Genomic DNA, 23,238 nt, shown 5'->3' on the forward strand with positions numbered 1-23,238 from the left:
TTCAGACGGCAGGACTCTACTGAGGCCTCAGTTAACCAGACCAAGAGTGGGCAACAGACCCATATACAGAAAACCTGATAGGTCAACTCTCAAAGAGTAGCTGGCCTGATCAGATTCTCTTGGGTATTCTGGAGATAATTACGTCCTGGGCAGCATGAGGTGAAGTCTAGCCACAGGACAGAGTTAGGGACACATTTGTGGTAGAGTATCAAAGTGAAGAATCAAGAATTCCTGCTGCTCAGTTCCTTAGGGCTGTTCTGGATCCTCCCAGTCCCCAAAGGAACTCTCTCTGAAATCAACATGAGTTTCCACCCCGACCCCCAACAGGCATCTCTCTATTGTAAAGAAAAACTAATCAGATTTTTGAAGCTTGCTGCAACTAAACTTTCTACTCAAAGAACTAAAGCCTCTCATTCTGAAGCAATGCTCACCAAACAACTGTTTCATAATGGACTTCCCACATAGATGTCCCACCAAGAGTAAAAACGGTAGTCAAGTCAAGGTTTCTGTTCACAGACAGGCCCTTTTTCCTAACAAGAAACTTGCCTGTCTTATTCTTTAGATCATTAAGTAAGTGAATCTCTTTTCTTTATAACCAGGAGCTTAACCAAAATACCAGCTCTTTTCAATTCTTCCTTTATAATATGCTCAACATCTGTCTCGCCCTTTATTTTTATTTATTTATTTAACCTTTCCTATGGTGCTCATGTCTCTTCCTTTAGATCTCTAATCATGATGTCTTCCAGCTTTTAGTCTCCCATTACATACACTAACTACTACTGCTCTCAACATGAGATTTTCCTGCTCTAAAATTATCTAAGGTTCTTCTGGGAGTACAAAAGAAAGGCCAACTTTGGGTACTGCAGCTTAAGACTCTTTGGGAAATAACCTATATGTCATTTTTCAACCTTACACCCCCTATTACTTCCTTATATTTACTCTGGTCTCCAAATAAACAAAACTGCTCACCTTGCCCCAAATAAGCACATACCATCCTTCTTCTGTGCCTCTGCCATTCATTTCCTTTTCCCGAAATGCTCTTCCTCCTACCCCCATTATTCATCTACTAGAAATCTTTAAGTCCTTGTTCAAGTGATTTCTCCACCACAAAGCTCTCCTGACTTCCCTCATCCATAAGCTATCCTGAAATCTGTTCCTTCTTTATCTATAAAGTTTTCCCATTCCACTTGTCCCTCCTACCAAAGGGGATCAAAGTAAAGACTTTTTCATCATTTATGACCCTTAAGCATGGTTCTTTGCACATGATAGTCATTCAATCTAAGAAATATCTGTTGAACAAATGAACAAGTATACCAACAACACTAAGAGACTGGTCAGAATGATAAAAGTAGACTAACTTTTTAATCTGCCTACCAACACTTCAGTGCTATTTGGAATGTGATTGAATAGCTTCATGCATTTCAACTGTCCCACAGGGAGTTATTGTAACACGACCCAGAGTTGTAACTAATGCTCATAGTGATGTCTATAAATCCTAAGAAACAGCCAACCTTATTTTGTGCACTCCAGTGTGTCTCATCTAGGGTGATTTTATTTTATTTTATTTTTTTTTTTGAGACAGAGTCTCGCTCTGCCGCCCAGGCTGGAGTGCAGTGGCCGGATCTCAGCTCACTGCAAGCTCCGCCTCCCGGGTTCACGCCATTCTCCTGCCTCAGCCTCCCAAGTAGCTGGGACTACAGGCGCCGCCACCTCGCCCGGCTAGTTTTTTGTATTTTTAAAGTAGAGACGGGGTTTCACCGTGTCAGCCAGGATGGTCTCGATCTCCTGACCTCGTGATCCGCCCGTCTTGGCCTCCCAAAGTGCTGGGATTACAGGCTTGAGCCACCGCGCCCGGCCTCTAGGGTGATTTTACACCATTCTTCCTCCCTCCAAACATCTGGCAACATGTGGAGACACCTGTGGTTGCCACACCGCGGGGGAGAGAGGGGTATTACTGGCAACTAGTGGGTAGAGGCTAGAGAGGTTCTAAACATCCTACAATGCATGGAATAGCCCCTACCTGCCCCCTCCCCCAACCAAATAATTATCTGGCTTAAGATGTCAATAGTGACAAGGATGAGACTTTTAAGGTAAGGCAGCATATAAGATTGTCTGCAATACACTAACCAGAGAAAATGATTCCATTTAAACAGTTTATTTACTTAAAAAGATGAACTATGACCTTATCTGATATTCACACAAGAAAGTATACACCACCCCATAAAGTATTACTGCAATTACATTTTAATTTATATTATCACATACAAAAAATAAAAAATAAAGGGGGTACACAATCTAACAACCTATATTTAACCTAAAAAACATACTCACCTTCAATACGTCCCAATATGCCACATTATTATTGGTATCTTTGGTTAATATATGTCTCTTATCATTAAGAATGTGGCACTGAATAATACTAGCACCCCCTAATGGGAAAAAAAAACAAACAAACACACAATTGGTAAAACAATCCTCCTACATTTAAATTCACAGTGTGGTAACAATTGTTAACTGGTATGTAACAGGAACACAAACTGTACTAGCTACCAGAAAGGAAAAGGCAAACCAAAAGACTATATGATTATATCTAAAGCAATTCAAGGGCCATAAATTATTTATGTCCATTTATAAACATTCAAAGAAAAACTGTCTGATTTTAATAATACATTATGGATTAAAGGGCTCTTCATGTCAAGGGGGTACTAGTGGAAAATTGTTGAGAGACAACAGCTTTATCCACTGGGAAAAGTCAAAATGATGACAGGAAATCTCTGCATTAGTCTCATTTTGCATTAACTTTTGCTTCCCATCTTTTGCTTCCTGAATGAATATTCTAAAGGTTTAACAGCATGAACAAATTCTAATTCTAAACTCTGACATTAAACGTACGCTGCTTTTTTGCCATAATCAGCTGCAGCATGTAGAATTTGAGGATCATATCTGTCCTTTTCCGCCTCATACCTAAGTACAATATTAAATCCTATATATTTTACAAAGTGGCTACTGGTTTTATCATGGCTATTCTCATGTTAGGCAAATAAACTGACTCAAGAAAGTCCACTTTAAAAGTCACTAACAGCATTTTTTAAAATAACTTTTTCTGGCTGGGCGTGGTGGCTCATGCCCATAATCCCAATACTTTGGGAGGCTGAGGCAGGCAGATCATTTGAGGTCAGGAGTTCGAGACCAGCCTGGCCAACAAGATGAAACCCCATCTCTACTAAAAATATACAAAGTAGCTGGGCGTGGTGGCTCACACCTGTAATCGCAACTGCTTGGGAGGATGAGGCAAGATAATGGCTTGAACCTGGGAGGCAGGGGTTGTAGTGAGCCGAGATCCTGTCACTGCAGTCCAGCCTGGGCGACAGAGCAAGACTCCATCTCAAAAAAAAAAAAAAACAAAAAAAAACCGAAAACCAAAAAAAACCTCTTTTTCTTATATTAAAAATAAATCAATGTATTATCTTTTGTTTACATCAGAATTATATTTAAAGCAAGGTCACTGTCTTCATTTTTGTCAATCTCTAAGTAACCACTGCTAACTTCAATAAAGGGTACAGTACCTTCCATTTTCTTACCTTTAATAACCTGGTCAGGTTGTGTACAAAGAGGTGTTATAGGATTTGTACAGTCATTGTCATAATCTCCAGAGGCTCTAAAATTATGAATTCCCTTCAAAGTCTAAAATAACAAAATTTATTATTGGATCATTTTACGCTCTACAAGCTTTGCCAGCCTGTTTAAAGTGGCAAGAAAAATAAAGTCAAAAAACAAACAAGAAAATCTCAACAACCACTACATCAACCGAAAAATATCTGATCACAATACAATTATCTATCATCATTTAAAAAGAAACAAATATTAAGAAGGGAATATTGTCTTTGGGAGAGAAAACTATGCACGAAAGTAGGAGTACTCTTCCAGGAAAATTATGTTGGTCATAAATTGGCATGATGAAATTAATACAAGATAAACAACATTTAAAAAATAAGTACACAGAAAGAACACTTGACCTGCATGTCAACAGGAATAAATGCAAACACTTTCTCTTTTGTAACCTACAGATAGTGTGGTAAGCAAGAAAACTTAAGTCTTTTAATTAAGATTTAAGAATTAACAGTGAGCTTTGGATGACTTCTGTTTATCCTCTATTTCTATCCCTGTTCTTCATGCTATGAGGAAAAAGAAAACTAATTTGAAAGCACAATTTTCTGCTTTCTCTTATGTTTAAACAAATTTGAATCCTGGTGAGTTTCCCTGCCTTGTTGGTACTTGGGCTGCCTATCTTCAAATGTAGCTTCATGAGGTCAGAGGATGTACTAAGACTTACTGGTTTTATCAGGCAACTGTGTCTATTCTAAGGACATGGAACAAGTATCTTGGCTCTGGACAAAGAAGTCAGAATAGTCATTTTGATTATTATCTTAATTTTAGTATGATCTTTAGGATTCTACCTGCATTCACAGGGCTTTCAGGTTTTTGCCCCTGCCCAAAAGCATGCTAGAGTTAGGGCCACACTGAGCATTTGCAACCAGTGTCTACAGGTCTGTGATAACAAAATACATGTTTATAAACCTTTGCCAGGTTAATGGCTCACTTACCCATTTATTTACTGTAGACTTAGTTGTTGCAACCCAAATTGCAGGAGGAGGATCAGCTGATCTATCAAGCTCCATCTGAAAACAAAGCACAAAAATATTGCTTTGTGGAATGTCAACTCTTCTGAACTGCCAGGACTGGATACGTTATTAACTCCTTCATTCAACAACTATATGTGACTATACCTGGACATGTGTGAAAAACTAAGGATAAACAGAAAAATGAGAGTCTTTTTCTTTGCTAAATAAATTCACAGCCCTATAAAAGTGTAATGGGTAATTTCTCACCTAAAACAGTGGCTAATAATTTTAAGTGTGGTCAATTTGAGGGACTTGAATGGATACAGTCAAAAGGATAAAGACTTTCCATAATTTTTTCTTTTTGTTACTCCAGTTTTTATGTTCTTTTTTTTAATAACAAGAAAATAAATTTCTTTTTACTTTGAAAATGTCTGAAGTAAAAAACATCCTAACAACATAGTAAAAGTGAAAATAACCCTTGCCTAAGGATGGGATGCCTGGGAATAGCTTACTGTCTATTCTTCTGTATGTAAAATAATACTGCACATATAAGAATATGTTTATGTGCATGTATATATTACACAAGTGGAATCACTCTACATTCATCCACTATTCTTCCCACATCAGGAAACTGCAGGTTTGCAGTGGTGGGGACAGGGCAGGACTCCTAGCTAGCAACAATCCTCCTCAGTTAAGACGATATTCCTCATAACATGTAATTATGTTTGTGCCAAATTCTTTCAGTCTTTTCCCCACAGCCAAGATCCCGGCAAGAGATCCAGGCAGCCGTAGAACTCATAATGCAGAGTGTTTCTCCTCCAAGCTTGTCTCCCCATCAGCCTGCTGCCTGCACGCATGTTGTATATGTATGATTATTAATTCAGCTCTGACTCCTTGCTTCTCTAAAGGATTACTGGTTTGGTCCATTACGATATGCCATCTATTTTAAAGAACTGTACTTGGCCAGTTTTGTCTGAGCTCTTAGACTGCAGACATCCTCCCAACCTTCACATTTGACCTTCATTCCTCTTTTCAGCCCTTCCTCCTATACAGCGGTCTGAGGTTTCAGATGTCACTTAGTTTCGCAGAGAATGGGTATCTGCAGTTCTGTTTCTCATTTTCCTTTTAGGTGATTTCTGAGAAAAGGGAGTAGTAGTATTTTTCTGCCTTCATTTTAAAATTTGGAAACTTCTGGCTGGGTGTCGTGGCTCACGCCTGTAATCCCAGCACTTTGGGAGGCCAAGGCGGGCAGATCATGAGGTCAGGAGATGGAGACCATCCTGGCTAATACGGTGAAACCCCGTCTCTACTAAAAAAATTAAAAAAAAAAAAAGACAAAAAAAAAATTAGCTGGGCGTGGTGGTGGGCGCCTGTAGTCCCAGCTACTCGGGAGGCTGAGGCAGGAGAATGGCCTCCTGGGAGGCGGAGCTTGCAGTGAGCCAAGACTGTGCCACTGCACTCCAGCCTGGGTGACAGAGCGAGGCTCCGTCTCAAAAAAAAAAAAAAAATTTGGAAACTTCCTCACAGTTGTTTTAATGTGAAATTCTGTGACTATCGGTGAGGTTGAACATGTCGACTGGCCATTTTTCAGTCTAGGATTCATTTTCAGCAGGTGTCCATATGGATGGCCTCCAAAGACTTTCTCAAGAACCCTTTGACCCACATGACAGATCCTGATGGTCAGGGCTGCTCTGAGGCAGTGGTGGTTTGGAGTATGAAGCAGCCTGCTCCCTCTTCTCTTTGAGGAGAGTACTCTTTCACTTCCTTACTCCTGAGACCATGGACACATTTCCTGACCTTCCTCTGCTTTGTCGTCTGCTCACAGATAACCTTAACTCCTCATATTTCTCCTCCTAAGGACTGCTCAGGAAAGCCAGGCAAGCTCAGAAGCAAGTATGAGACAATTTCACTACAATCCATCAGTGGGAGAGTCACGCATCACTGATGCACCAAGAAGTCACACTTTCTTCTACAGGCGACTTACAAAACTGTTTAAAAAAAAAAAAAAAAGCAAAACACAAAACTGCCCCAGAGTATCTCATACCGACACTCTTCCATCCAGACAGATGGCTACTCTTCTTTGTCCTGTTAAGTTCTGCTCATAATGGAATATCTTTTTTACAAACCACCCCCCACCGGCAGTTGAGTCATGTTTTAATATAGCTTTTGCTCTATTTGACTAACACACGTAACAACCTTAATTATAAAACTAAAATATTAATATAAGATATACCTTAAGAACTGGTGCTTTTTCTTCACAAATTAGCACCCGAATGTCAGGGTTTCTTAGGTCTGTACAATAAATCTTCCTGTCCCTTCCACCAGAATACACATGTGTGAAGGCATCATTGACTTGCAGCGCCCAAACACCTTCATCATGGACTCGGTATGTTGCTATACATCTCTGCTGGCCAAGGGACCAAAGGCGAATTGTCCCATCAGAACTGCCAGAAAGGCACTACAAACAAAGAAAGGTAAAGTTAGAACTTGCCACAAAGTTCCTGCTTTCTTGTGCTTTGCACCTGACTTCTCCTGAGTCCACACTGTCAAACACACAACTCTAATAACTGTGTTTCTGCCTCGGATAAAGGCTTGACAACCATGCACCACAGGCTAAAGTGACCTAATTCACTTAATTTGGGGAAAATTACTTATTTTTCCCAAATATGTAATTAGGGTCGTTTTGTTGATCAATTCACTAATCTGTAAGTAAAAATTTCTTTTCTCCTCATCTCTTTTTCCTAAATAAATAGTTATGGTTGTTTTGTTGATCAATTCACTCATGTAAATATGCCACGTTGTTGGTGGTAATTTTACATTTAGTCTATAGTTGCCAATAGGGAAAATGGATGGAAGAGAAACTAGATGAATGATACCTATTAATTATGCTTAGAGATACTCCAGCAGGAGAAATCACTGAGCAAGAACTGCCTTTGTCCTCTCTTCCTGGCCACTTGCTGATTTCTGGTCAATCCTGTAGGCAAGCCCTATTTGCATTATCTACTACTAAGAGACATAGAGTTTGAAAGCAGTGGAAACAAAGGTAGTAGTCTGCACTAGGCCCATGGGTCTCAAAGTGTGGTTCCAGCAGCATCAGTGTCCCCTGGGAACTTGTTAAAATATAAATTATTGGGTCTTATTCAGAGCTAACAAGGCAGAAACTCTGTTGGAACGCAGCAATTGGTGCTTTAACAGGCTCTCCAAGCGATTCGGATGTTCTCTATGTTTGACAAACACTGCACTAGGCCAGCAAGCTTTTTGAAGCCCTGGGTTACACCGCTGTCTCATGGCTCTGGATTCCTGATGAGGCCAGGTCTCTTGGATTCTACTGACAGGAGTCGGAAACAAAATCTTGTCTCAGGCTTACCATTCACTCTTTGTGCTGGACAACTTCCATATGAGGAGCCTCAGGTGAGTTAACATTGGCAATTCTGACAATTTCTGATGGCTCAAGAGAGTCAACTACATAGAAGCTGCTGGCACACAAATGAGGGCTGAGCACACTGTGAGTGCGGCGGAAAAAGACTGAATTAGACACCCTGCATCCACACTCAGCATGTTACTGTGGTGACTTGAAGAAGAGGATAAATACTTGATTTCCTCGGGAAAAAGAATGGCCCGGAGGAAAAAGCAATTGCTGCCACTGGAGTATGAAGTTAAGTAAGCAAAGAGCTTCAAAGAAGGAAAGACAGGTGTGGTCTTGGAGATTTGGAAGGTGCCCAAATACATGAGGCCTTCAGAAATAAAAATTCACTGGCCTGCCCCATGACTTTAAGGGCCCCTGAGAACTCTAAGCATGTTTAATTAAATGAACACATACTAGGAAACTCCCCCACAAGATGCCAGGAGCATCAGTAGTTTAATAACGTATTCCAGCTAGTTGACAAGGGAACCAAGAAACTAACCAATAAAGAAACTGTCAGCAGTAAGGTTAAAGCAAATCTGCAACATGTGTGAGTGAGAAATGTGGCAATTGGATGGTGTAGGGGCCAAGGAGGGGCTCCCCATTCCAGGAAGAGGTGTTACTCTGAGGTGGCAAACTTTCAGTAAAGCTTTGATCCCTCAGATCCTAGACTATGCATCTACAGAGTAAGGTCTGACAACTTAAAGAGGATAAGGAAAGTAAGATATGATGGGTTAGAAATCCTCGTGGCCTGGGGCAACTTGTAACAGGAAAGGATAAGTCTCAACTAAGGGTGCACAGTTGGAAGCAGATAAGGAAACACAATTGTATCAACACTGATATAGAACGCAAAGTAATCTCTGATGGTAGGTAGTATTCTAAGACTACAGAAAAGCAGGCCCCCCAACAAAACAACCACTTTAATAAATATTGTGAAAATGGCCATACTGCCCAAGGTAATTTACAGATTCAATGCCATCCCCATTAAGCTAATAATAACTTTCTTCACAGAATTGGAAAAAACTGCTTTAAAGTTCATATGGAACCAAAAAGACCCCACATTGCCAAGACAATCCTAAGCCAAAAGAACAAAGCTGGAGGCATCACGCTACCTGACTTCAAACTATACTACAAAGCTACAGTAACCAAAACAGCATGATTCTGGTACCAAAACAGAGATATAGACCAACGGAACAGAACAGAGCCCTCAGAAATAATACCACACATCTACAACCATCTGATCTTTGACAAACCTGACAAAAACAAGAAATGGGGAAAGGATTCCCTATTTAATAAATGGTGCTGGGAAAATTGGCTAGCCATATGTAGAAAGCTGAAACTGGATCCCTTCCTTACACCTTATACAAAAATTAATTCAAGATGGATTAGAGACTTAAATGTTAGACCTAAAATCATAAAAACCCTAGAAGAAAACCTAGGTAATACCATTCAGGATGTAGGCATGGGCAAGGACTTCATATCTAAAACACCAAAAGCAACGGCAACAAAAGCCAAAATTGACAAATGGGATCTAATTAAACTAAAGAGCTTCTGCACAGCAAAAGAAACTATCATCAGAGTAAACAGGCAACCTACAGAATGGGAGAAAATTTTTGCAATCTACTCATCTGACAAAGGGCTAATATCCAGAACCTATAAAGAACTCAATCAAATTTACAAGAAAAAAACAAACAACCCCATCAAAAAGTGGGCAAAGGATATGAACAGACACTTCTCAAAAGAAGACATTCATACATCATCACTCGCCATCAGAGAAATGGAAATCAAAACACAATGAGATACCATCTCACACCAGTTAGAATGGCAATCATTAAAAAGTAAGGAAACAACAGGTGCTGGAGAGGATGTGGAGAAATAGGAACACTTTTACACTGTTGGTGGGATTGTAAACTAGTTCAACCATTGTGGAAAACAGTGTGGTGATTCCTCAAGGATCTAGAACTAGAAATACCATTCGACCCAGCCATCCCATTACTGGGTATATACCCAAAGGATTATAAGTCATGCTGCTATAAAGACACATGCACACGTATGTTTATTGCGGCACTATTCACGATAGCAAAGACTTGGAATCAACTCAAATGTCCATCAGTGACAGACTGGATTAAGAAAATGTGTCACATATACACCATGGAATACTATGCAGCCATAAAAAAGGATAAGTTCGTGTCCTTTGTAAGGACATGGAAGCAGCTGGAAACCATCATTCTCAGCAAACTATCTCAAGAACAGAAAACCAAATACCGCATGTTCTCACTCATAGGTGAGAACTGAACAATGAGATCACTTGGACACAGGAAGGGGATCATCACACACCGGGTCCTATTGTGGGGATGCGGGGAGTGGGGAGGGATAGCATTATGAGATATACCTAATGTAGATGACGAGTTGATGGGTGCAGCACACCAACATGGCACATGTATACATATGTAACAAACCTGCACGCTGTGAACATGTACCCTAGAACTTAAATTTAAAAAAAAAAAAAAAAGTACAAAAATAGAAAAAAAAAAGTATTACGTTGGCCAACTTCTTCGCAGTGTTTGGTAGTATGATTAAGAATGTCCTGTTTTATAGGAATTCTAGTGCCTGAGATCTTGTAGGAGTTGGAGGAGTCATCAAAACATTTCCACTGCCTCCATCCTTCCACTAGATAAACATAGATAAACATGAAGATGTTCATTATGAGGTAACTCCTGGGACAAGGACAGAATGTCCTTCAATGATTCTGCTAAATCAGATTTAGTGGAATAGAGTCTGTAGCCCTCCCTAATCAGGTGCTCTTTGTTTCTGTCAATGAAAATAGGAAGTACCAGTGTACTGAGGCAAAGTTGCTGCTGACCAACAGGAGTGTTCCTGGGATGGTCACTAATACACAATCTCAAGTGCCAGCAGAGATCAGCCAAGTAGACGAGGTAAGTTGAGGCAATAAGTGGCCTGATGCTCTGAGACCCTCAGACCCATAAGCTAGGATCAGCAGACTTGTATTACCAAAAGAACCCTGTGACATACAAGGACATGACTGACTCAAATCAAGATGGCAGACTGTCCCCAGCTCCTCAAGCAATTAATTGCCTGAGTAAAAGGAATAAAAAGATAGGTGGCTCTGCCCAATAATGTTAGCACCAATCAAAGCAACTGCAATGCTGACCTTTTTACAGGCAGAACTCCCTTAGGGAGAACCTCAAATACATTTGGTAAATAAGAATCTTATTCTACAACAAAAGAATGAGGCAACAGGCAGATGTTCATGGGATTCATTGGCCTATAACATATATATCTTACTGCCAACTCCTGACTTAACAAAGTCACCAGATACCCTATATTATAAGCTCACAGGGCAATTTAGCAGGATGCAATATAAACTTTGGCCCAGTAACTGACAACCACCTCTTCCATATTACAAGAATTCAAGAATCTGTAAGTAGAAGTTTCTTTTTTCCGCACCTCATTTTTCCAAAGAAGTAATTATAGTTTTTTGTTGGTCAATTCATTAATTAGTAAGAGTTTCTTTTTTCCTCACCTCTTTTTCCCAAATAAGCAGTTATCACAGTTTGTTGATCAATTCACTAACGTAAATATGCTAGGTTGTTGGTGGTAATTTTACATTTAGTCCATAGTTGCCAATAAGGAAAATGGATAGAAGAGAAACTAGATGAAGAATGATACCTATCAAGTATACACTCTGAGACTAACAGGCAGTTTTTAAAGTAGAACCACAATATTGCCTCTGCTTACAATAAATGTAGCTGACTTCAGATGAAGTACATTTCTAACTGTACATGTGATATTTAAATCATCTTTTATAAAAGCACATTCATAATTGCATAGATAGGAAACAAGAGATGGAGTAGACAGGTAGAGCTTTAGAAGGTCTGCCAGGCCCATAGCCCCCTTCTGGAAACCATGGAGATAATATGATCCAGCCCAATCCTGGCAAAGCTAACTAAAGACACATGGGCAACCATCTCAAGTGCAGCCTTGCAGCTACACTGCGAAACAGTGAGGAGCTGACTGCACTGGGCTTCTTACACTCACATGAAAATGACGTCACAAAGGAACTTGAGAGCTCTAGAAAATGCCCTGGCTTACAGTCAAGAAAATACTTACTATTAACACATGTATATACACACAAACACACTCTCACCAACTATATATTATGATTCTCACTTTGCAGATAAGCAAATTAAGGACTAAAGTGAAATTTTATCCTCAAGGTCACACAGTACATCAAGATTCTTCACATTTCCAAAGACCTCCACAGGTATCTTTAAGTCTTTCTTTTCCTGGTTCTGAAAAATGATTTCCTTCCTTAGTTTCCAAACCTTCTGTTCACTTCTGGAGGCAACGGTTTCTCTGATTAATTTCTAAAGCAATTTCTGCCTTAACTTCCACAGGAAAAGAAACCGATGGTGTTTCTCACCTCATCATCTTTCTACTCGCCCTTTTCTAACCCTATCACAATCAATTCCAGTTATCTCTCACTTATCACTGCACTCTGAAAAAAAAAAGGCTGAGGGAGTCAAGGGTACATGGTAGATGTATGTCATACCTACAAGATGATGGCTTTTGTTTTTTATTATCTACATTGATGAAATAGTATTTTCCACTGCTACAGAACAGAATTGTGATTTATAATTCACAAATTATGTGGCCAACAGAGCTAATGTATAACATTACCAAAATGCTTTTCTTTGAAATGTTCACCCTGAGCATTATGTTAGAAAACTAAATTTATCAACTATATCTACATAGTCAACTGACAAAACGTGCCCCAAAGTCAGACCCACTGTGAGAAAATTTTCCACTTAACACATTGGCAAAAAGCATTTGATATCAAAGCTTTCTTTTGCTTTACACAGGTAACATTTTTAGTTATTTTAGCCTCTATGCACCATAAATGCATATACTCATTTGCATTAGAATTATTCTAAGGAAATTCTTTGTTTTGTTTTTAAAAGTGATGCAAATAGAATAGTTTTTAAATGTAGCTTATACGTGCAATTTAGTATTTTAAAATTTTTTAATTAGACCACAATTTATAGTAAGTGTGGCTTTCAGTTCAAATCAACCTATGCAATAGTATACAAAGTGCGGAAATTTCTAACAAGGCTATTAGGTAAATACTCAAATGAAACTGCATACTTGCGTGCCATCTCTGTTTAATAGCAATGCCTTCACATTATCCGTGTGCCCTTTAAGCTTCATTAGTTTTGCACATGTTCTTGGATCCCATACCCTTAACACCTGTGAATTTTAATAGAATATTACACAAACTAAATATATCAGTATCAAATTTAAGTAACAGACAACTCTCATAAGGCAAATGATAACCATTAAATTCTGAGAAGGCAATACTGCTTCTGCCAATGGACACTGTCTAAGCCTCCCAACCTCAGGGAATTGGGTCTTTCAAACATCAAAAATGCACAGCCTCTTTATCTTGTCACTATACACACAACAGTTATAGTTTTACCTATTCAAATAAAACCTTTTGTTTAGCACCCACTAGGCAAAACCACTGTCTATATATTTAATAATTACACAGATTAAATTATTTTTGTTTATTTTCTAATGTTCAAAACACCCTTTAAGCTCCCCCTGATCCACGTACAGGGGCTCTCATGCCTGCAATCTCAGCACTCTGGAAGGCTGAGGCAGGTGAATTGCTTGCATTAAGGAATTGGAGACCAGCCTGGGCAACATGGCGAAACCCTGTCTCTATCAAAAATATACAAAAATTAGCCAGATGGGGCAAGGTGTGGCCTGATGAGAGTGATGGTGTGTGCCTGGGGTCCCAGCTACTCAGGAGGTTGAGGTGGAAGGATCGCTAAAGCCTCAGAAGTCCAGGATCATGATGCCACTGCACTTCAGCCTGGGTGACAGAGACCCAGTCTCTAAATAAATAAATATAAAGAAGCTAATCGTAAAATACCTGCTTAAATAATAGGAGACAAGGTATGTGAAAAATAATTTTAAAAAAAGAAAAAAAAAGAAGAAATAAGCTCCTCCTTACCTTTTCAGTGGACCCTGATACAATGATTGTTCCCAGTTGATTCATGGCCAGGCTATAAATGGAATCTTTGTTTCCACTTAAAGAAGAAGCTATTGAGGATAAATGGAACTAAATGTTAACAAGATCATCAGCCATTTAGTAACTAGTCAGCAAAAACTTCAAGTTTAATTATTCAATTTAGAAAATATTATCTTTATAAGTACTCTAAGTAAAAGAAATCTACCTATAATGGAGATAATTCTAAACAGTATTATCAAAATTTACATATTTTCTGGATTTGAATATACACAAATGCTCAATAAATATCTGATAAATTGCAGTGCCACTGAAAAGCTATCCACTTAAATGACATATGTTTAAAGCAAAAAATGTGCCATAAATACGAAAAAAAGTTCAATTTCAGTATTTTTCAAACACAAATCAAACCAAAAATACTGTTTCATACACCAAGACAAAAAACAAGGTAATACTTGATTCTAAAAAGAAAACAGTACAACGGAACTCTCATACATTACTTATGTGAAGTATGTGGTACAACCTTTCAGGAAGGAAACCAGACAATATATAGCAAAAATCATGTTCATGCTCTCAGTATCACTGAAGTGAAAAAAACTGCATGTGAAACTGTCTATATAGTATGATCCCAATTTTACAAACAAACATATTAAAAAGTTGGAGTAAATGAGTTAATACATGTAGTGTTTAGAAAAATGTCTACTTGTAGCAAGTACTCGATACATGTTAGCCATTATTAGTGTTATTTTTATTATTATATATTTTTTAAAAAAGTGTGATATCCTCTCTAAACAACTCTAAGCAAGATGTATTTATAGTAGAATCTGTATCCACTAAGCCTGGGCCCTGACCTCGTGACAATCTGCTTCTTTTTTTTTGCTTTGTTCCCGCCCATTAGTGTCTCTTTGAGGCAGGCCTTACAGCCAGACTTAAAATCTAATGATGTATCATGACAGCCCCCAACAGGGACCAGCTGATGAATCAGAGATAATGTACAGGTGAAAAATCAAGAACAAGGGAAACAGAATGTTGAGACCTTCACATATTTCCTGGGAAACAAGGCAAAACAACAATCAAGAGATTATAAATACCAGTCTCCCAACTTGCCCTTCTTGGCACATACTATGCTATATTAGTAAAAGTGTATTGTCTATGTCAATGTGAACACTCCACAGAGTCATTATAAAATGGATCTATAATGTAGGGATCCAGAGAGTGCAGGCCCATGTTTTCAATGTAGACTTTCCAGGTCAGGCCTCGCCAAAAATGTGCTCCTAACAGTCCCTTCTGAAACTTGGCCTGGAGGACTCTAGTAGGTTGGGCCAAGCATGAAGCTCAATTTCAAATCTAGACTTGTATGAGCCTGACTTGGTAGTCTGAGATCTCTTAGCTGATGAAGCATCCATGCTGTGAACATCTCTGGATTGCCTCTAGCAGCACTCTACCCTTCTGGCTCTTCTGGAATTGGCTCGATTTCTCAGGGTTGCTCTAAAAGGCAGAAAATTGGATAAATTGGCACTGGAAAACTTTTCTTTCTTTCTCTTGGGTACTTTTCATATTGGCTATTAACTCAAAAGCTGTTAATATATATTAACACTTTAAAAAGTCAGAAAACGGCCTACTTTGTCAGATAATCACCACCTCCTTCAATAATACCTGCTGAGTGTATGGATTTGGACCAGGGAATGCTGTGGGAGACACAAAGTAGTAAGACAGTCTTACTCTACCCTGCAGCGACTTACATTTTAGCTAGGGAGCTAAGGCATGCACACGTACAAAAAATAACCAGGTTATACCTGGAGAAGTTACCATTTTCAGACTGCAGTGAGGAACTAGCTCCTTGTTGTTCAATCATACTCTTGGGGACTAGAACGCTGTAGGTAGAAGCACTCTCAAAATATGAACCACTGTCTTGATGCAAACCTATCAAAAATGTTTTATAAACCATTCTTTATTTATGTTAACTTGGATCACTTTCAAAGAAGTTTCTTTTAAACACCTTACTTGTGACAGTGTTATTTGAGGCAGTCAGTGCTGTTAGAGTATTCACATCCCAAAGGAATATTTGTCTGTCCAACCCAGCAGATGCTACTAGTTCTTTATCCTTGGCATATGCTAAGGCCTTTACGTAATCCTGTAATAGAAGAGACATACTATGATCTTTCTGTAGATCAGTAATAAAATGAGCCACACAAAGTACTGAGATCCCAATATTACAGTAAAGACACTGAGAACTGTATTGTTTTACCTTATGTGTCCTTAATGTTGACATGCAAAATCCCTTATGTGCATTCCATACTTTTACTGTCGTGTCAGAAGAAGCAGATATCACTAGAAGAAGCAAAGAATTAACAAACTCCTTAGTAGTATGACTTACAACTTTGAAAACTTATCTTACAACAATGTAACATTATTTCAAACTAACCTGTTCTCTCTCTCACACACACAAACATACCTAAAAGCTCTTTCTAGAACCTACTGTATATTGCCTCAATTTTTTAAAATCTCAAGACACATGTTCAAAGAAAAAAATATATTTTTAAAACAAGCAGTGCAAACATTTTTAATCTTCCAGTTGAAGCCTCAACTAATGTGATTGAGAAAAATTCCTGTAGCTCAGACTGCAAAACCAAGGCATGGATCTCACCAAAACAAGAACAAAAAGAGGTATTAATAAGGCTAAAAGAAGAATACATGAGTCTATATACAGTTCAAATCAAGGCAAAACTACCCTTTGGTGTTCAGAAGACAGAAGAGCAGTTACCTTGGGGCAAGGGGGAATAACTGAAAGGGTGGCAAAGGGTGGCACAAGGAGGCTTCTAGTAATATTCTGTTTCTTAATCTGGGTATTCACTTTCTAAAATGGTATTGAACTGCAATCTCGAACTGTGTGTACTTTTCTGTATGTATATTTCAATAAAAAAGCTTATATAAAAAATGAAAAATATATCAGAAGCCCAATAATAATCCGAAGAAATACTTACATGTTTTCCCATTACAACAGAGCACAATGTCGTTTACCCAATCCGTATGGTGTTCCATAGATGCTATATATGGATCTTGCTGAAATTAAAAGAAAAATCATAGGAGTTTACATGAGAGAATGAAATATATTACGAATGATAGATATGGTTAAATTCTTCAATTAATGTGACACACTGCTCTAGGCATTAAAACTAACACCTGAATTCTGAGTAGAATCTCACCAAATAGGTGATGCCTCCAGATAACAGATGTAAACAGTTTTGTTTCAGGATAGTTTTACTCTTACTGAAAGCTTAGGTTTCCAGGATAAATACTACTTTTTTTTTTTTTTGCCTTGTGAAAGTGAAGGCAACAAGCTCTGGACTAAGCACTGTGTGTGACATAAAACCCTCTAAAAAGGGTTCACTAGAAAGGACAGGGCTTGCAGGAATCTGTAGGCTGTGGGGATTTGCATGAGTGGTGGTGAAGGCTCAACAGCAGACAGCAGAGGCAGCAATGAGTCTGATGAGTGTGGTAAGGAGCCTGGTCTGAATGCAGAGGGAGATAAACACTTCTGCTTTCAGCTTCCTACTGTTGGGGTCACCTTCTGAATTAAATGTTTTCCTCATGGTACCTACAGTCCTTCAGAGACAAAATGAAACCCAATGGCTGAGAAAGGACAACCTATGTCACCATTTCAATTAGGTAATTCAAGATTCTACTTCTCTTACCCGGCTTAATAACCGGGAGAGGCCTTTTAAAGAACAGTATTTAGTTACATCCTACACCTAAAACAGGCAAGTTTGAGACACTTTATGGGCAAACAGAACAGCTCTGTACAAGTCTGTTTGACCAATAATGCTATTCAATCTTGTCATAAAAGGAAGACCAGAAAAAAGATGTTTGGGGCAGGACAGGCAGATTTCCAGATTCTTCAGGTTAGTTCTTGTGGGGGTTTTTCTTAATTTGTTTGAAATACTGTGAATTCTCAGAAAGGAGACATTCCAATTCAAATATAAGTACCAAAAAGCATTTCAAAGCCAAACATAGTTTTCTTACTTTTCATGCTTTTGACATTTGGCCACCACTGCTTCCACTGGCTAAAGAATTCAAAGCCTGCTAGACTGAAGTTCTAGGTGCATAAAGTAGTGGTTCTTTTTCTGAACTGAATATCAGATTTGTAAAACTTGCTAAAAAGACACAAACTTTTAAAAATACAAGGTCTAGCACTAGGGTTTTCAAGTTGGGTTGGGTGCTAATTCTCTGTTACTTACTAGCCACTTAACCATGGGTTTCTCTGAGCCCATTTTCCCATCTATGAAAATGGATCTGGCTGGGTGCAGTGGCTCACACCCGCAATCCCAGCACCTTGGGAGACAGAGGCAGGTGGATCACCTGAGTCTAGGAGTTCGAGACCAGCCTGACCAACATGGTGAAACCCTGTTTCTACTAAAATTATAAAAAGTAGCCAGACGTGGTAGCATGTGCCTGTAGTTTCAGCTACTCGGGAGGCTGAGGCAGGAAAATTGCTTGAACCCAGAAAGCAGAGGTTGCAGTAAGCCAAGACTGCGCCACTGCACTCCAGCCTGGGTGACAGACAAGACTCCGTCTCAAAAAAATAAATAAATAAAATGGATCCTAAAGATACCTTGAGGGACACTGAAAATTAAAATCACTTTGGATATGAAAATGCAAAGAGTGTCCGACACATACTTAGAAGATCAATAAACGCTCTTCTTTTCTTCCCTCTTTCTTTTTTTCTATGTCATTCACAATATAAGCGTTCTAACAAAATACTAAAAGGGCTCCTTCCCATTTGCCTGGGGATTTATCTTTATATATATTTAAATCCTGTTCCCTGCTTAAGAAAGGGAAACTTCTGAAGGGCAGCAAGTTGTCTTCATAGTTTTAACACCAATTTTATATTATCTTTATTTATTTGGGACAAGGTCTGTTGCCTAAGCTGGAATGCAGTGGTGTGATCGTGGCTCACTGTAGCCTCAACCTCCCATACTCAATCAAGTGATCCTCCCACCTCAAATTCCCGAGCAGCTGGAACTACAGGTGTGTGCCACCATGCCCAGCTAATTTTTAATTTTTTTTTGCAGAGATGGGGTATTGTCACATTGCCCAGGCTGGTCTCGAACTCCTGGACTCAAGGAATCCTTTCACCTCGGCCTCCCAAATTGTTGGGATTATAGTGAGCCACTGTGCCCAGCCTAACCTTATATTATCTAATTAGGCCCTGTGGGGTTTGTGAGGACCCTAATTACTTTTAAATGAGGAAAATAAAATATTTTAAAGATTAATTATAAATGTAAAAGAATGTTCAATCTTTTTTTAGTAAGGTTACCAGGAAGTTTTTGGGGAACATATTTAAAGCAGAAAAATTAATTGTTGAAAGTAATCCCCCTACTAGCCAAATCACTTTGTTCCTTTGTGGCAAATAACTCTTAAGGCAAACTTAGTTTAGGGAGTCCTTGTCTTAGCTAAAACACTTCTGAAACTTTCCTAGGTATGGTTTTTCTCAGAGACTTACAGAATTCTGGTTGCGATGTATTTATAGAGTGTACCTAATAACTCAGTATTCAGAGAGATTAAATCTGAAACTGTGAAAGAGGTGTCGTATTACACAGTGAAAGCCATTTGCACAAAATTTGCTGGGTACAGATTTTAATCCCTGCATTACCTTGTGCTGATTGACACTCCATATTCTTATGATAGAGTCTCGACCGGCTGTGAAAAGTCTATTTAGTGCTGGATCCAGCTGCAGGGCATTGACTCCATTTCGGTTGTACTTCTCTACTTCATCTCGAATAACATAGGAAACCTGACAAATACGTCAACATATGCTTTTTATAAAGTTAGAAGCCATGCAGTAATAAAATATAGTCTTCTAGTGGCCAATCTGAAACAGAAAATCCCATGTTTTGCAATATGTACTTTTTCAATCCAATACAAATTTAATTTTAATTTTACTCCTTAAAGACTAAAGGGCTGAAGAGAAGGATGCTATCAATGATAGCCTAGTCCAAGATCAGTAAGTTGCTACACTACTACAACTGCTTCCTAACTGGACTCCTTTCCCACTCTTTAACGCATTTTTCACAAAGCAGCTAGAGTAATTATTTAAAAATGTATCTTAACTCTGCTCAAAAGCCTCCAGTTGCTGACTACTAGACTCATGATTGGGTGTAAATCCTTAACATGGTCTCAAGTGCCCTGTTTGTCTTTCTGGCCACTCATCTGTGCTCCAGGTTCTGGTGCACATTGTGCCGCCAGACCATCACACATGCCGGTCCTCTCTGTTTGGAAGCTCTTCCTCCCACCTGTCTGGCTAACTCTCGTTGCAGCCTTTAGGTTTCCATTTAAACAATACTTCCTTTAGAAGGCCTTCCCCGAATTGCCAAGCAAAAGGAGGTTTTGAGCTCCTATGGCATACTAATGACCTTTTTCTTCAGGGCATTTTTCCCTACTTTATTATTGTTGGTGACCTCTGCCTGTTCCTTGTGAAAACAGAGGATCAACTGAAAACAATTACCCCTAAGAAAAAGTCAATAAGCTGGCTGGCAGCCAGAAGTAAAACTGTCTAATGTAATGAAATCACCAGTTAAAAATTAACTTAAGATGGATTAAAGACTTAAAACGTTAAGACTTAAAATCATAAAAACCCTAGAAGAAAACCTAGGCAATACCATTCAGGACACAGGCACGGGCAAGGACTTCATCACTAAAACACCAAAGTCAATTACAATAAAAGCCCAAATTGACAAACGGGATCTAATTAAACTAAAGAGCTTTTGCACAGCAAAATAAACTACCATCAGAGTGAATAGGCAACCTACAGAATGAGAGAAATTTTTTGCAATCTGCCTATCTGACAAAGGGCTAATATCCAGAATCTACAAAGAACTTAAACAAATGTACAAGAAAAAAAAAAAAAAAAAACATCAAAAAGTGGGCAAAGGATATGAACAGACACTTCTCAAAAGAAGACATTTATGCAGACAACAGACACATGAAAAAATACTCATCATCACTGGTCATCAGAGAAATGCAAATCAAAACCACAATAAGATACCATCTTATCCCAGTTAGAGTGGCAATCATTAAAAAGTCAGGAAACAACAGATGCTGGAGAGGATGTGGAGAAATAGGAATGCTTTTACACTGTTGGTGGGAGTGTAAAGTAGTTCAACCATTGTGGAAGACAGTGTGGCGATTCCTCAAGGATCTAGAACCAGAAATACCATTTGACTCAGCGATCCCATTACTGGGTATATACTCAAAAGATTATAAATCATTCTACTATAAAGACACATGCGCATGTATGTTTATTGCAGCACTATTCACAATAGCAAAGACTTGGAACCAACTCAAATGTCCATCAATGATAGACTGGCTAAAGAAAATGTGGCACATATACACCATGGAATACTATACAGCCATAAAAAAGGATGAGTTCATGTCCTTTGCAGGGACATGGATGAAGCTGGAAACCATCATTCTCAGCAAACTATCACAAGGACAGAAAACCAAACACCATATCTTCTCACTCCTAAGTGGGAGTTGAACAATGAGAACACACGGACACAGGGCAGGGAACATCACACACCGGGGCATGTCGGGGTGTGGGAAGGGTTGGGGGAGGGATAGCATTAGGAGACATGCCTAATGTAAATGACGAGTTGATAGGTGTAACAAACCAACATGGCACGTGTATATCTATGTAACAAACCTGCATGTTGTGCACATGTACCCTAGAACTTAAAGTATAATAATAAAAAAAATTATCTAAAGTAACTATAGTGATTCCTTTAGGAACAATTAAATCCTTTCTCCACATCTTAAACCAAAAATGAACTTTTCTGTGAATTAAAGACTGAAATTTAATAACCATAAAAATAATTTTTGTATTTATTTTTTGAGAGAATCTCACTCTGTCACCCAGGCTGGAGTGCAGTGGCCCGATCTTAGCTTACTACATCCTTTACCTCCCAGGTTCAAGCAATGCCTCAGCCTCCTGAGTAGCTGGGATTACAGGCATGTGCCACCGTGCCCAGCTGATTTTTACATTTTTAGTAGAGATAGCAGTTTCACCATGTTGGCCAGGCTGGTCTTGAACTCCTGGCCTCAAGTGGTCCACCCGCCTCAGCCTCCCAAAGTGCTGGGATTACAGGCGTGAGCCACTGCACCTGGCCAGCATAAAAATAATTTTTGAAAGACAGGTAAATATTTACATAGTCCCTTGGCAGAGAAAACTCTTCCAAAATGCCAAGAAAGATGGTAATCTTTACGAAGGAAAAGAACAATGGTGATCTGGCCAAATACAAGTCAAAACCTTTTCTATGCACAAGAATGTTCACGGCATTGTGCCATTCACAATAATGCCACAAAAGTAGAAACAACCCAAATATCCATCAACTGACAAAACAAACAACCCAAATATCCATCAACTGACTAAACAAAACAAAACACACTGACAAAACAAAATATATATACACAAATATCTATACACACTATATATACACATATATATACACACATATATATACACACACATATATATATACTGTACTGACACATGCTACAACATGGATGAACCTTGAAAATATGCTAAGTGAAATTAGCCACATATTTTACAACAGGCCACATATTTTATAACTCTATTTATATATAATGTCTAGGATAGACAAATCCACAGAGAAAGTAGATTAGTAATTGCCAGGGGATTGAAGGAGGAAAAACTAAAAAATGGGGAGTGATTGCTAATGAACATAGAGTAATTAAACATTCTGGAGTTAAGTGACCAATAAACAACTTTCTGAATATACAAAAAAGTCACTGAATTGTACATTTCGAAAGGGTGCACTTTATGGTATGTGAATTTTATCACAATGTTATTTTCTTAAACCTTCTGAATGTCAAAAAGTAACATGAGCAAGACTAAGGCCGGGCGCGGTGGCTCAAGCCTGTAATCCCAGCACTTTGGGAGGCCGAGATGGGCGGATCACGAGGTCAGGAGATCAAGACCATCCTGGCGAACACCGTGAAACCCCATCTCTACTAAAAAATACAAAAAACTAGCCGGGCGAGGTGGCGGGCGCCTGTAGTCCCAGCTACTCGGGAGGCTGAGGCAGGAGAATGGCGTGAACCCGGGAGGCGGAGCTTGCAGTGAGCTGAGATCCGGCCACTGC

General features: G+C 39.0%; 1 protein-coding gene across 9 annotated transcripts in view; it reads right to left on the bottom strand.

The window, feature by feature from the left end:
• Positions 1 to 23,238, bottom strand: part of WDR48 (WD repeat domain 48) — a 47,645-nt gene that overhangs the window by 14,795 nt on the left and 9,612 nt on the right. For 3 of the 9 annotated variants that reach the window (XR_003118167.1, XM_025376897.1, XM_025376900.1), the window contains exons 2-11: positions 19,731 to 19,871; positions 17,062 to 17,140; positions 16,326 to 16,408; positions 16,082 to 16,211; positions 14,063 to 14,151; positions 13,192 to 13,293; positions 6,856 to 7,080; positions 4,605 to 4,679; positions 3,582 to 3,684; positions 2,332 to 2,429 (exon numbers count right to left, since the gene is read on the bottom strand). Coding sequence is in view for 7 of the 9 variants with exons in the window: in XM_025376897.1 (XP_025232682.1) it covers positions 2,332 to 2,429; positions 3,582 to 3,684; positions 4,605 to 4,679; positions 6,856 to 7,080; positions 13,192 to 13,293; positions 14,063 to 14,151; positions 16,082 to 16,211; positions 16,326 to 16,408; positions 17,062 to 17,140; positions 19,731 to 19,871 (1,125 nt within the window). In the remaining 2 variants the exon portion in view is untranslated. Of the gene's footprint in view, positions 1 to 2,331; positions 2,430 to 3,581; positions 3,685 to 4,604; positions 4,680 to 6,855; positions 7,081 to 13,191; positions 13,294 to 14,062; positions 14,152 to 15,886; positions 16,001 to 16,081; positions 16,212 to 16,325; positions 16,409 to 17,061; positions 17,141 to 19,730; positions 19,872 to 23,238 lie in introns of all 9 variants that reach the window. The other 6 variants (XR_003118168.1, XM_025376902.1, XM_025376896.1 and 3 more) reach the window with 5 other exon arrangements.

The sequence above is a fragment of the Theropithecus gelada genome, chromosome 2, assembly GCF_003255815.1.
Source record: "Theropithecus gelada isolate Dixy chromosome 2, Tgel_1.0, whole genome shotgun sequence".
NCBI classification, from domain to species: Eukaryota; Metazoa; Chordata; class Mammalia; order Primates; family Cercopithecidae; genus Theropithecus; species Theropithecus gelada.